This window comes from Trichoderma gamsii (assembly GCF_001481775.2).
Source record: "Trichoderma gamsii strain T6085 chromosome Unknown Scaffold_10.2, whole genome shotgun sequence".
NCBI classification, from domain to species: Eukaryota; Fungi; Ascomycota; class Sordariomycetes; order Hypocreales; family Hypocreaceae; genus Trichoderma; species Trichoderma gamsii.
Genome location: NW_020171347.1, coordinates 306713 through 320488, shown reverse-complemented (window position 1 = coordinate 320488; position 13776 = coordinate 306713). Strand labels below are relative to the sequence as shown.

The 13776-nt window shown below is 50.3% G+C and overlaps 6 protein-coding genes across 6 annotated transcripts; 3 read left to right on the top strand and 3 right to left on the bottom strand.

Moving 5' to 3' along the window:
- Positions 1-327: 327 nt before the first annotated feature.
- On the top strand, positions 328-1269 carry TGAM01_v203711 (hypothetical protein; the record flags this gene model as incomplete). Its single annotated transcript, XM_018806000.1, has 3 exons — positions 328-689; positions 742-827; positions 884-1269. 3 exons carry the CDS (start codon positions 328-330, stop codon positions 1267-1269), a joined length of 834 nt encoding a protein of 277 aa, XP_018660718.1.
- A 111-nt stretch (positions 1270-1380) lies between these two features.
- Positions 1381-1771, bottom strand: TGAM01_v203710 (U6 snRNA-associated Sm-like protein LSm6; the record flags this gene model as incomplete). Its single annotated transcript, XM_018806001.1, has 3 exons — positions 1381-1406; positions 1458-1571; positions 1660-1771. The coding sequence occupies 3 exons, from the start codon at positions 1769-1771 to the stop codon at positions 1381-1383; spliced, it is 252 nt and encodes an 83-aa protein (XP_018660719.1).
- A 483-nt stretch (positions 1772-2254) lies between these two features.
- TGAM01_v203709 (hypothetical protein) lies at positions 2255-3832 on the top strand (the record flags this gene model as incomplete). The annotated part of the gene is made up of 2 exons (XM_024549264.1): positions 2255-2634; positions 2689-3832. The coding sequence occupies 2 exons, from the start codon at positions 2255-2257 to the stop codon at positions 3830-3832; spliced, it is 1524 nt and encodes a 507-aa protein (XP_024405969.1).
- A 255-nt stretch (positions 3833-4087) lies between these two features.
- Positions 4088-4897, bottom strand: TGAM01_v203708 (hypothetical protein; the record flags this gene model as incomplete). The annotated part of the gene is made up of 1 exon (XM_018806003.1): positions 4088-4897. The coding sequence occupies one exon, from the start codon at positions 4895-4897 to the stop codon at positions 4088-4090; it is 810 nt and encodes a 269-aa protein (XP_018660721.1).
- A 2885-nt stretch (positions 4898-7782) lies between these two features.
- Positions 7783-8226, top strand: TGAM01_v203707 (hypothetical protein; the record flags this gene model as incomplete). The annotated part of the gene is made up of 1 exon (XM_018806004.1): positions 7783-8226. The coding sequence occupies one exon, from the start codon at positions 7783-7785 to the stop codon at positions 8224-8226; it is 444 nt and encodes a 147-aa protein (XP_018660722.1).
- Positions 8227-10687: 2461 nt separating this feature from the next.
- TGAM01_v203706 (hypothetical protein) lies at positions 10688-12637 on the bottom strand (the record flags this gene model as incomplete). Its single annotated transcript, XM_018806005.2, has 5 exons — positions 10688-11349; positions 11408-11450; positions 11503-11749; positions 11820-12100; positions 12167-12637. The coding sequence occupies 5 exons, from the start codon at positions 12635-12637 to the stop codon at positions 10688-10690; spliced, it is 1704 nt and encodes a 567-aa protein (XP_018660723.2).
- Positions 12638-13776: the final 1139 nt, after the last annotated feature.

The window sequence follows — 13776 nt, the reverse complement described above, 5'->3', positions numbered from 1 at the left end:
CCATAATCCACCATATCTAGAAGTGATTTTCTTCCATCTGCTCCCCACATACTGAAAATTAGAGTCAAACACGCAATCCATCTGTCGGCATCTCGTCAGTTGATCCGAGAACACAGTCACAGCATCGGCACTTGCCCACGCCGACCCGGCACACCGGCACGGGAATAAGTGCGGAATTGGCGTCAGACCTCCGCTTTAGTGGGCATGAGGTTAGAAGCTCGATGTTGAGAGATTGAGCTATATAGCGAAGATAAAATCTCACATTTTTAAATCTCAGTTTTTCATGTAAAGTATCGTTCAAGGTTTGTTCGCTGAGGGCAAACAAAGATGGCGTCCGCAGAGTACCTACAGGCCTCGTCAACCGGCTTCAAAGACGCCAAGGCCTACGATACGCACCGGCCGTCGTACCCTGCCGAAGCAGTCCAGAGCCTCCTGACTCACCTCGGCGTGGCGGGCAAGTCCAAGGCGAGAATCATTGACCTCGCAGCCGGCACGGGCAAGTTTACGGAGCTGCTGGCAGCTCGGCCGGAGGAGTATGAGATCCTAGCGGTGGAGCCTACGGGGTCGATGAGGGAGACGCTGGTTGAGAAGGGGCTGAGGGGCGTGACGGCGAAGGAGGGGACTGCTGAGAAGATGGATGTTGAGGATGGGTGGGCGGATGGGATTGTGATTGCTCAGGCGTTTCACTGGTAAGTCGGTGATGGGAAATGATATACTTTTGGATATACTAATCAGGTGAAGGTTTGCGACTGAGGCTTCATTGGCGGAGATTCATCGAGTACTCAAGCCAGGAGGCACGGTGGGAATGATTTGGAACGTGGAAGATTGTAAGTTCATTTTGTCTTGTACGTCGATAGCATAAGACTGACACCTGCACGCATAGACAACAAGCCAGCATCGTGGCCCGCCAGCAGCAAATGGGCAGAGGCACTCAACGCCCGCATCTTTGCCCTCCCAGACTTTGGCCCCCCTCGCTTCCGCCATCTCAAATGGCCGCTGGTATTCGAACGCCAGGCGAAATTCGAAAAGCCGCTGTTCTCGACGCCAATCGGAGAGGAAAAGGTTCCCTGGACAGTCTGGCTGGAGAAGGATGCGGTGTGGAGCCGGGTGCACACGCTCAGCCATGTGTATACCTTGGAGGGCGAGGAGAAGACGAAGTTCAAGGCGAAGTTTGATGAGGAGGTGAATAGTGAGAATGGCGAGGTGAATGATAAGGGCGAGGTGGGCGTGCATGGGGTGACGCTTTTGGCGTGGAGTAAGAAGCTGTGAGGATGGTCTTGTATCTGTAGCAATATCATGGATCAGATGCGCAGTAGAGATTGCTGTGAAGCCGAAAAAGTAAAGTTTATTGCGATTAAATAGAATTTCCTTATTCAAACATTATGAGTCCGCTGAAATATACATGACTATCTCAAAAAGTTAGCTCAAGTTGACCATCCAGATTCAGGCTCACTCACCATTGTTGCCTCGCACAAAGGTATCTCCATACTCCTTCCGCTTTGCGCCATTGACATATTCCACCGTCTTCTCCAGCGCAATGTTCATGTATCCGTCCACAGACTGTAGTTCTCCTATGAATCGCACAAAAGTTAGATCGCCATAAGCTTCTCGAAGAGAGCCAAACATCTCGAACCGCCTCCCTTGGACAGTAAGACTCACCCTTGTAAACGACGCCGGAATTGAGCTTCACAATGACAGAGTTGCCGATGATATCGCTGAGGAAGCTGGACGGGTCCTTGCCCTCGCCCTGTGAGATGCCGCCGTTCTCCATGACGTCTGCTGGTGTGGTGGTTTGTAGTTTAAGGAACGTTTAGGCGGCCTGCTTTTGTCGTGGGGAAGTTTGGCCTGCGCCAGCAAGGCTCGATAAGATAACCCCAAAAAGGTACTTGTGCTCAGGTAGGCGGCTGAAAGGAATGCGGCTCGGTTCGCACTGTAACCCCACCACAGCAGCTAGCAGCTGTGCACCGCGCCTGTGAAATCCCCTAACAAGTCCCCGTAAATTTCCAATTGGGCGCTGTAAACAGCGGCGCGCGCATCACAGTATTTATTAGAGCTCCCCCAAAGAGATCGTCATGCCATTCCCGCTTCAAAAGATACATTGTACTTCTCTCTTTGTGCGCCGCGCTGGGCAACTATTCCACCAGCTTCCCATCTCTTCTGGTTTTGGAGCTTCTCTTGTCCCTTTTTTTTGCAGGCTTCGTCGCCGATCTTGATTTGGTCACTGCGACCAGGTCGTCCCGACGAGATCTTCGCCATGAGTGATGGAGCAGCCGCCGCTGCGCCTAAGAAGAAGCTCCCGTTTAAACCAACAGCCTTGCGCAAGGCGGCTCCGGAGTCGAAGCCTGATGATTCTGTAAAGAATGGCAAACGGAAGGAAGGCAGCGACGATGAGGACGACGACGGCCTGGGCTTATTTCGCCAGTCCAGGGAAATGGAATCCATCGTGGCCGCCGAAAGAGCGCGAAAGCTGAAGAAGAAGCAGAAGCAGGCGGAAGAGCGTCGCCTCTCGGATACGGTGGGGAGACAGCTCTTGGATTCGGACGAGGATGGGCTTCCGTCTTTACCAGTCGCTGCCGAGACGTCTCAGACGACTCTTGTGGATGAGTCTTTGACAATGGACGAAGACAGTGTCAGGTAGGTTACGCCGCTATTATCTGCCAACGTCCTCAGCTGCTAACAGTCTCTCAGCAGAAAATTAGCTACTCCTCCGTCTTCGAAACGCTCGAGAGGCGATTCGGAATCAGGTTCAAGGTCGTACAAGCGGCAACGATCTGCTGTAGAGCCTTTAGATGACGATCCGTTCAACGACTCTCCATCGCAGTCAACGCTGCCAAATTCCAATACCGCTACTCCTAGTAAACGATCCAAGAAGCAGTCTGTCATACCGATCGAGGCTCCGATAATATCACTCGACTCTGACTCTGACTCTGGTTCTGATTTCGATGGCGGTAACGACGGCATGAATGCACCCGAGTCTGCACAACGAGAGGAGTGTCTCGAACTCGTTAGCTCGGATATAGTTGACGCTGGGCCACCGATTGTTACTCCCAAACCACTAGCGGCGACAGAGATTGAAGACGACGACGATGATGAATTCGCCGATTATGTTCGCAAGGCTGAGGAACAGCGCGCTCGCAACAAAGACATGATGCAAATGGAGTCTGACAAGGCCGCCAAGAAGGATGCGGCAGCTGATATTTTGGTCAGATCCAACATTCCCGGCACCAAAGTTGCCATTATGAAGTATCAATTTGACAGACCTATCCGCCTGATACGCGATAGCTGGTTTGCGCTTCAAGAAAGGAACAAGCACCCAGAGCTCCCAATCGCTTCAGCCGAAGAAATCATTTTGACATGGCAGCGAAAGAAGGTGTACACGTATTCTTCGCTGCTTGGACTGGGGATCCGACCGCAGGGTGATGGCAAAATCATCGCTGATGAATACGCCAAAGGGGGCCTGCAAGACGGACGTACAAAGGTGGTCTTTGAAGCGTGGACGACGGAGGGCTTCCAGCAGATGGAGCTCGAAGAAGAGCTACGCATGAAGAGAGAGGCGGGCGAGCTATCAGACGAGGAATCGACACAGGAAGAGCAAGCCAAGGAGACGAAGCTGCGCATTGTGCTCAGAGCCAAGGATATGGAGGCTGTCAAATTGACTGTGCGGTTGGAAACTACAGTCGAGACGCTCATTGTTGGATTCCGGACTCAGAGGAGTGTCCCATCCAGCAAGGACGTGGGCATATGGTTTGATGGCGACCGGCTTGAAGAGCACCAAACTATGGAGGATGTCGATATCAACGACATGGACACATTGGAGGTGCATATCAAATAGCGGCGGTATCAGCGGCAGGAGCAAGGTGGATATTCTAGCTTGAAGCACTTATTTATGGATATGGGCGTTTATTCTTTTGAAAATCAAGCGTTGGGAAGCTGAGATACCCCAGGGACAATCATTGGAGTCATATTTTGAGTCGTTACAAACTTAGCATAGGAAACACGTTTATTTTCTTTTCTCTCTTTCTATTTTCACTACGAATTCAAAGGACGTTCTTATCCCATCATTCAGCCAGTCCTCTGCCATGTACCTTCATCCCACGAAGGGTTGGGCGGATAGACGCTGCGTGACAGCATCCTCCACCATGTGCACCGTCACCTCGCGCGACTGTTCAAACCAAGTGCGAAATCCAGAAGGGATTAATTCGCCACTGCCCACACGACGAGTTATGGAAGATGGCATATCAATGTCGTCAAGTGAGGCTATGGTTATGCCGGACTTTGTCTTGTAGTACTTGAACAGGGGCTCCTCGGATCGCCTCCTGACGGAGCTGTTCTGGACCTCGAATCCATCATTCACGCAAGGGTTGTTGTTGCAGTACTTGACGCCTCCTGGGTTGCCAAAGTTGATGGAGAGCTGACGCAGACCTTGCTGCCCACCACGCTGCTGCTGCTTTTGAAGTCGCTGCGCAAGCAGTTCAAGCTGGGTACGCTGCTCGCACTGCTCTCCCTCAGGAACACATCTCGAGACTTGCGAAGCAGAAGGGATCGTGATAGGAGAAAACGGACTCCCCTCTGTAGAGATGGAAAACGGATAGACGTTGCAAGCGCTGTAAGGATGGTCGCGATGGCCCGTCTTGTTGAGGCCGTGGAGGTTGCCGCACAGATTGTTGATGCGGCAGCTGGCCGAGATGGCGGTGCTCTCGTTTTGCGAGCCAGGCCCGTAGCCGCCGGGATCGAGGGAAAAGACTTGCGAGAAGGAGGGCTGAGCGCAGCGGACGGCCCAGCACATGTTTGTGCAGATTTCGGGCATTTCGTTGCAGAGAAAGGTGACGTCTGGGGGGCGGGCGAGGATGGAGGTGGCGAGGGCTGCGAAGAGGATGAAGGTGGTTTTGCAAGACATTGTAGCGATTGGCTGATAGGACAGATGGTTCAATGTGAGATAATAATATCTTGTTTTAGGTATGAGAGTGATGATAAAGAGGTGGACGAGTTTGCGTCCTCGCAGCTCCTTTTCTATTTCGCATGCAGGGCTTGTACGTAAATTTTCCAAGCGAGGCTAGGGAATGTTTATCCTTGTGTCTGGTGATATCCGGGAAGGGAGTTGAAGTAGCACCTTCCAAGCATCATCTCATTCACGTTACCATCAAGCCCTTGGATTCGGGGGGGCAGTAGCCATTAGCTCTTTCATGAGTGCCTATATGCAACGCCGTCATATGTCTCATGCCCATGTATGTACTTGTCTTGGAGTGAGCCGCCGTCAAATCTCGAGTATTATGCAAGGGTCTATCATATCATGACATCAGTGTCTGATCTCTTCCATTGTACGATTGGCAAGCAAGTGTGTGATACATATACATGCGCTTGCTGGGCAAACTGGTCAGGTAGGACCAAAAGGTGACCAAAAGGACAGTGTAACCTGTATTATATTTAACAATTAAGATTCTTTATACCACAGATCTAATGTTTGCAGTGGACGACTTATTTTGTGTCATCGGGAGGGAATTCTAGAACAATGTTTGGAGCCGCGTTGGTCATAAAGAAGTCAATTGAACTGAGTGGAGTTCTCTGAATAACGTGAGTTTAGATTTAAAATGAGATCAATAATGAAAGAAACTTTTCAGAACCAGAATGTACCGAGCATGCTCTCCCAATGCCACAATAACTAACGCGAATTCAAAGAAATAGAAGCACCTCCCCAAATAATCCCTCGACGTCATAATACAGAAAGTGCACGCAGCGGATGAAAGTAAATTTGTCGAAGATAAAACGAATCCAGCCAGACTTCTCGATATCGCCGGGGGCAAAACGCGCTCCCGTGAAGACATATTAGAAGCAAGAAAAAATAAGCAAAGCCCCTCATGTATCATAAAAGAAAAGAAGACAGAAGAAAATCTGAGGGGCTCCCTCAAAAAGCTTGGGAGCAAGAATACATATATCCCCTCACTCATTTGCCCTCGGTGGTTTGCGGTCGATCAGTTGCAACATACGACTGCCCAACATTCTTCCTTCAATCATTGCTTCCAGGCGGTCATAAAGCTCTTTCATGGCAGTAAAAATGCTTTGCCGTTCATGGCCAAAGTCTCTGGCAATCTGCACCAACTCGACGTAGCGAATTATTGAGGTTGCGTTTGATGGATCTCTCGTTCGTGCCGCTTGCCTCAGTTTGTCCACTCTTCGATCCTCCGTAACTTTATCTCCCTCGTCCTCCGCGGAGATGTTATTCGGGAACCTAGGCGGAAGAAACCAAGGATCATTCAAAGAACAACCACAGAAATGACACAGTGCTTTGATGAGAGCATTCACTGGTGCCACATGTCGAGCATCGGGGCGGCTGCCTGAGCAATATGCATGAGACGCACTGAAAGCGTTCCAGTCCGCGACTTCTTCGTCGTTTGCTCTGACTATAGCTCTCTTGAAGGACTCCTCATCCCAGATACTATAGGCTAATGTCAAATCCAAGTTATCCTCAAATCTGGTCCAAACCGGGTGAGCGTTGTTATGTTTTTGCCTAAGAATCTTTATTGCAGGGTCTATCAGGCAGAGAAATTGATCGATTGTTTCTTTCCCGCCATCTTTAGATGCCAAGCTGTCATGCGAGTAACGAGGCTCCATAGATCGTCCAAGGTCAACAGTTTCTGCAGAGATGTATGGCTCAATTGGACTTTCCTCTGGAGATATTGTTTTTGCGAGAGGAGATTGCCCGTCAGCTTCCCAAAGCCCGCTGGGTCCCAATCTAAGCTTTGCGTTTGGCTTTATCGTTATGTATCCCTCAGATACAAGCCTCTTCATTGCATGGTAGTGGTCTGCATTGTAGGAAGTTTGTGCCATAGGCGGGAGATGGAGCCTCGTGTCAAATGGCACTCGGGCGCTGTTCAGCTCCTTATCCATCTTGTGATTTGAGCCCGAGTTACGTTCTTCTTTTCTCCTGCTTGCTCACTGTCAGTGGTGGTTGTCGCTTGGCCTTGCGTGCTAAATATGCAGTCCGGTGACTCGAGCCTTACATATATTGGGCGACAGAATGCTTCAAGTTAGCTGGGCTGCAGCCAAGTAGAGTCTCTTGGAGAGAAGAGTACAAAGATAGAAGAAGGAAGATGTGAAGAAGGAAAAAGTCTTTGGGAGAAGAGAAGGAAAGAAAAGTAGATATAGCCACGGTCTGTGCGTGGGCGCGCAAACGCTTTCGCCGGTGTTCGAGCGGCGGTGTGTATGAGAATCTTCTCTCCAAGGTACTTCCAGCTCAGCGTTTCTATATACTGGTAACGAAGTATCTATCAGAGAGCGTGCTCTTCCCTCGGCCAGAGGTTCATACAAGTTCCGCCCAGCTTCATCAGCTTATAGGCGAACAACAAAGATTAAATCATTGGACTATCTCACCATCACTTATTCCGTGATATCTCTTCCAAGCGCTAAGGGCTCAACAAACGAAACGACATCACACAGGCTGTGGGGTTGGCTCGCCATTGAACTAAGGTTACTTGATCTCAAGAATAGGAATCTCAATCGGTCTTTCTCAGATCATCTTAAAGAAGGGTCTCGCTAGCTGGCTCGCAGCTCAAAAACCTCCCCTTTTGGCTGAAGCTCTTGCGCGGAGAAGATAAGAGCGCTCATCAGGCGCGCTCCTCGCGAACGAACTAAGGCGAACAAGAAGACCAACAACCATCTCCCGTCCCCTCTTCATCGTAAGTTATGACCCATACAATATCAGCGGGTCGACAGGCAAAGAGCATATAGCTAAAGGAAGGCGGAAGAGCCAAGAAAATGAACAGGCAACAAGCCAGCGCGCCCATCATGGCTGAGGATCGCCCCGTGTCCCTCAAGGGCGCACCGGGAAATCTGCGATTTGTCCCAGGCGAAGACGTGGAGAACGCTTTAGGAGCAGCCGCCCATCTCACTATTGTACGCGGAATGCTCCGTGCAGTCGTCGAAGATCCCCAGGGCCTTACCGAGGAGGACTTTGAAGAATTCGAAAAGACTCTCGACTTCCTTGCGACGGAAGATCTTGCTAAACACGTCGAAAGTTTGCAAGCCACCGTCAGACGTTCGCGTCTATCCCGATTCGCTCGCTTTGTGCACACTTCTGCCACTCCCTCCCCACCAGTGGCCAAGAAAGCCCTCTGTGCTCTCCCTCCAATCCCTCGAAAGCGCTGCCGCATCTTCGAGGAACTCGAGGAAGAAGAAGAAGAACGCAGAATTGCCGCCACCTCCAAAATCATTCTCAATGAACAAAACTGACTCATCTCGCCAAAGGCCACTTACGGAGCGATCGATTATGGGAACTGAAGGGTGCAAGCCGTTTCGGTGTCAGCGAGAATAGATTAAGAATGATTTTTGGAATCAGGTTGATAAGGAGAATACGGTCGGCTGGATAGATACCACAGATAATGAGAAGCCTGAGATATTTGCCATTTAGTGACTCTGGTGATCGAAGCCAGAACGTTGTGTCCATTCATGCCCAAGCTATGCTACTACATACACAAAGGGGTTCCCTATGAGATATGGAATAAAGATAGGCAACCATAATATATCTGGCTAGCTAATATCAAATCACCTGATTCAAGTACTTCTATCGATGCTGGGAAGCGATATAACCACTAACTATGTGTCTTCTTGTTGACCCATGCGTCTGTTTCATATACTTCCAAGCTAGATCTGCCATCTTCAGATATTTCTGTCGTTCCCCCATGAACATTTTCCCATCTACTTGCAAGCTTCATCAACCACATCTCTTTAGACACATAACTTATTGTATTTGAAACAGCTTCTTGCAGCACCAGTGTCTGTAGATGATTACCTCACGACCTAGGAGAGTGTGAATACGCTGACACAGATCTTTCTATTACATCCAGCAATGAAGATCCGTTCCCCTCACCCAGCCACACAAGCCTTTTCTCTTCCTCTAGTAATTGAATGCACATGCTGCTGCTTCTCATAGCACAGTAGCATCAGAAGGAGTAATCACAGCAGTAGGAGTAGTAGCCTATAATATAGCTGGACTACTTGGATAATAGAATTGGACCGCTGGATAAGTTTTCCTTCTGTGTTAGTTATTCTACCTAAATCAAATGACAGTAAATCTAGAAGTCAATACAGAGTCGCGTTTTGGGGAAAGATGGCGAAGCGGCGTTGGTCCTCGGGGTTGTGGTTCGCTTGAAAGCCCTTGATGAATTTCTCGGTGTCTTCCGCACCGAAATAGTTCAGCACGGCCTTGATATCCGCCATGTCATCTGCTGTGATTTCTTTAGAGTCATGCACCATGCCTCGGAGCATGGTCATGGCGATGTGGGCGATGCTGGCTGCTCCAAGCGCGTTCTCCTGGTCTTCTCCTGGGACGAACCGCAGGTTTCCTGGCGCACCTTGGAGAACCAGGGGAGTGTCCCTGACAGTAATAGGGGATCCCGGGTTACATCCCGGGTTTTGGAGTTCCGTAGTGCGGTTGCGCAGTGCGCGCGTGCGGTTGAGGGTTTTGGCATGTTGCCGGTTCATTGCTGCGAATCTGCCTTTAGGGTCTCGTGCCATAGACTCTTCCCCCACGATTTCTTCAATGTTGTGGACGGGAATAGAACGTGTGATCTCTCTAGGAAGTTCCGGGGGATTTTCAGGAGAAGGTGGGTTGTTGGGATTGTAGGTTGAAGGGCCTCCCGTTGCTGTAGCGCGAACGTAGGACGTGTGGATTCCTGCTTCTGTGACAGATCCCCTTTCCCAGTCGTAGCCTAAGCTGTTGACGTAACGCCGGTAGAGCTCTAGGTCTCCCGGGGTTTTGCTTTCGCCACTCGTTGAAATGGCTTAAGGACGATTTGAGGCTGTTAAACAGGCTATCTTCGCACCCGTAGACCTGGAGGGCTCTGACATAGCCTTTCCTAGACAGTCTAGGAGTTTTTTTGGCAAGGGGCGCTGAGAAAGAATCTCGGAAAACGAGATCCTTGGAAGGATAATGGTGGCTCTTCGCGGGACCTGGAATAGATACATTGCTTTCCTGTAGAAGATTAGGGCAGGGGAAACGCTTGGCGAGGGGGTTAGGCGGCGGTTTATACATAAAAGTCTAGGTCGTGTTTTTTTATTTTGATTTCCCGCGAGCTTCTTTTCTTTCTCATGGTGTTTCGGTCGCCGTTGCCGGGCAGCTGTGGCTGGCGGGCTGCTTTTGTTTGGACATGAGGACGTCTGGCAGCTCGTAGATTTTTTCAGTCTACCTTTTGTTTACAGGGCCATTTCAGCGCGGTGATTCTCTTTAATAGTGAGTTGAATAGAGTTGAGCGAAAGGGAAAAGAACAGAGAGATGGAAAGGAAAGATGAAATTAGATGTTGTAAAAAATGGTAATCGTGCGAGAAAGGGAGGCATCTCTTTTGTTCTCGGAGATTTCTTTATGAATATTTTGGCGGGTACGACTTCTGTTTGTTTCCCTCGCTTTCTATTGAGGTTGCTACTTGTAAGAGTGGCGTTGTGGCTGGTAACATCTCCTTGGTTTTTCTTTCTATTGTAGGTTGGCTTCCTTGTCTAAGATTGATTGGACCCCCTGATGTTGTCTTATCAACTGGCTCCGGCCTGGTTTTAGACACGAACTCACCTCCACACCACTCAGCCTTTATAATGTATTGAGCCGATTCTCCATCATCAAATGGATTCTGTTGCGCCTTATAGCGCCGCCCAAGAAAGGAAATAACAAGCATTCCTAGATATTATCCTCATGCCCTCTCTTTACTCCTTGCGCCCCGTCTTAGCCCATTGCCGCAAGTCATTCTTCTTGATCTTGCCTGTGCTTGTCTTGGGCAGCTCCTTGACAATCTCCACCTCCCTCGGCACCATGAATTTACTAATGTTGCTCTGATGCTTGGCCCAGTTGATGACGTCCTCGCCAACCAAGTTCTTCCCCTCCTTGACTGTTATATATGCCTTGGGCCGCTCGCCCCAGTGGGAATCGGGAACGGATACGACGCCGGCTTCGAGAACGTCGGGATGCTGAACGAGCATGCTCTCCAGTGCCACCGACGAGATGTTCTCGCCACCAGAGATGATGATGTCTTTGGCACGATCTAGAATCTGAGCACTGCCGTCCGGATGCCATACAGCCAGATCCCCAGAACGTAGAGCGCCTCCCTCAAACAGTTTACGGGTAGCCTCGGGGTCTTTGTAGTACTCCTTGGCGCAAAGGTTTCCAAAGAAAACGATCTCGCCAATCTCTTTGCCGTCCTTAGCCACATCTATCAACGCGCCATTGGGTTGATCAGGCTTGACTATTCGAATGGGAAGACTAGTGATGAAGCCGTGGCCTTGGCGAGCCATCTTGGCGTACTTCTCCTGCGGCGGAAGATTATCCCACTCCGGCAAGATGTAACATTTGGTGAGCGGGCCATACGTCTCTGTAATTGAGGTAAGCAAGCGAGTACAATAGCGGGATGAAAAAGTCCAGACACTTACCAGTCATTCCGTAGACATGAACCGGAATGAGATTAAGGTTGGTCTATCAAGTCGGTTAGCTGGTTCCTGCAAGGTTCAAGTTTTCGAGTATTCACCATTTGCTCAAAGAGGTGGCCGCTTGGCGGACTAGCTGCGACCGTTACTCGAACCTCTTGTGGAAGCTTTTCGGCCTCTTTTGCTGCTACCAACAAAGTGTTGACTGTAGGCGCCGCGTTGAAATGGGTAATGCCTTGTTCTTTAAGCAGCTTCCATATCAATGGGTAGTCGATTTTTCTCAAACAGACATTCAAGCCACGCACTGCGACAACTGCCCAAGGAAACGTCCAGCCTATGGCATGAAACCTGTGTGGACAATCCCTTGTTAGTCAATTGACCTGATATGGTGAATATTTGAGATAACTGGAGGATTTACATGGGCAGAGTCCACAGGTACTTGCAGCGGCCATTGTTGAGACCTGATTCAATGATGTTGCCCATGGTGGCAAGATATGATCCGCGGTTGGTGTAAACAACACCCTTGGGTCGAGATGTCGTGCCGGAAGTAAAAGGAATGGCAATCATGTCATCCTCATTGGTGGCATGGGCATGGAGGCCGGCCCAGCCTGTGTTTCCAGTAGAGCGATCATAGTTCAATCCCTCCAAGACAGCTTCATCGAAAGGACCACATAGTTGGCCCTCCGTGGCATCAGTATCCTAGAGAGCATATTAGTACCGCGATGAGCAACAACAAAGCATCATGGATGTGAAAGGCAGCTTTACCGAGTCAATAATCAGAGGAATCTTCGGGTGTCTCTCCTTGAACAGGTCCAAAAGGCCAACAAACTCGTGGTCGACGATGATGCTATCAACTTCGGCAAACTCGAATATGTAAGCAATGTCGTCTGGCTTCAGTCTATAGTTTGCAGGTGCAATAACACCGCCCGCGGCCGGGATGCCGTAGATGGCTTCGAGAAAAGCCGGCGTGTTGGGCGCAAGAACGCCAACACGCTTGAAGCCATGCTTTTTCAAATAGTAGGCCAGGCCTCTGGCGCGGTCGGCGAATTCCTGATAGGACCGGTGCAGTATCGCGCCGTTGGAGGTGATGTGAAAGATGGCCTCGGCATTGGGCTCGATGGATGCGGCGCGCTCCAGGAAGAAGGTTGGCGACAGCTGGTGGATGTGAGGAGGCGTGGAGTGCTGGGGGACGAGATGGCCGAGAATTGAGCGGATGCGAGACGGTGGCCCGGACATGATGGACAATTACGCGACTGAGGACGAGATATAAGAAGTGTGAGTTGATCGGCGAGGGATGAGGCTCTGGATATTGCCGGCCCAAGGGAGGAGGCACGCTATTCGTGAATGAAAACAAGTGAAAAGACAGAAACGGCTCAGAGCAGAAAGGGAGTCATTACATGCAGTTTAGGATGGTACAAGTTGAAGTCATAGCCGTGATCATGGGAAACAAGAATGAAAAAAAGGGACAACAATGTGGGAAAAGGGAGGATCAGCTTCTCTTTAAGACATGCTCGCAGCTTGTCCTCGGTCCAAGAGCCCCGGTCCGAAGCCCGGCTCTCAGCGCTGCGGTGCAACTCGCGGGACGGCACGGCTATAAAACCAGCGACTGACTAAAGGCCCTGTAATTACTAGAGCTGGAGCCCCGATGGGGAAATCTGGGGGCCTCCGCATTTTGGTCGGATCTTGCCAGCTTAGCACTGTTCTGTCTAGCTGTAGTACTCCGAATACGCCGTACTGAGACGCCGTGATACACACGGTATTGGTGCATGGACGGAGATTGATTCGATGTTGTATCACGTAATATACTTGTAATGCGCTCCTTAGTAGCATTCTGAGTATGCATATACTGTTTTCCTTTTATTGTTTCCCATCAAGACTAGAGAGGCTGAGAGGCTATCCGATTCATGTCGACGACGGTCCGCCCATACAGTTTGCCATGGCCGCTTGTCCGTTTGCTGCATCCGGAGTCTGCTTGTGGCGACAGCGCCAGAGCGCCTCATGTTAGTGGCGGTGCGTGCTAAGCGTGCTAAGCGTGCTAAGCGTGCCTAGCATTAGCGCCCCATCCATGCCTCATCCATGCCCGCAGATCTTGTGTCGACTTGGGTGGGAGTGATCGGGGTTGGGTGGTATTATTTGACACTCTGTATAAAGCATTGGCTCAGATTATCAGCTGAATAGGCACCTCGTCAAAGACACTTGTAAGCTTACCACATTATACTCCCCATTCTGGCTCAGCGTCAATAATATCAATAATACGGCTGTGGTACCCAGATCAGACTGTGGCTTATCGCTATCCGAGCGATAGCAGGTGGGGGCTCCTCTTGCCCGCCCGCAGCAGGTGCAGCTTTTGGTGGCGCGCCGCATCTGAGCTCGTG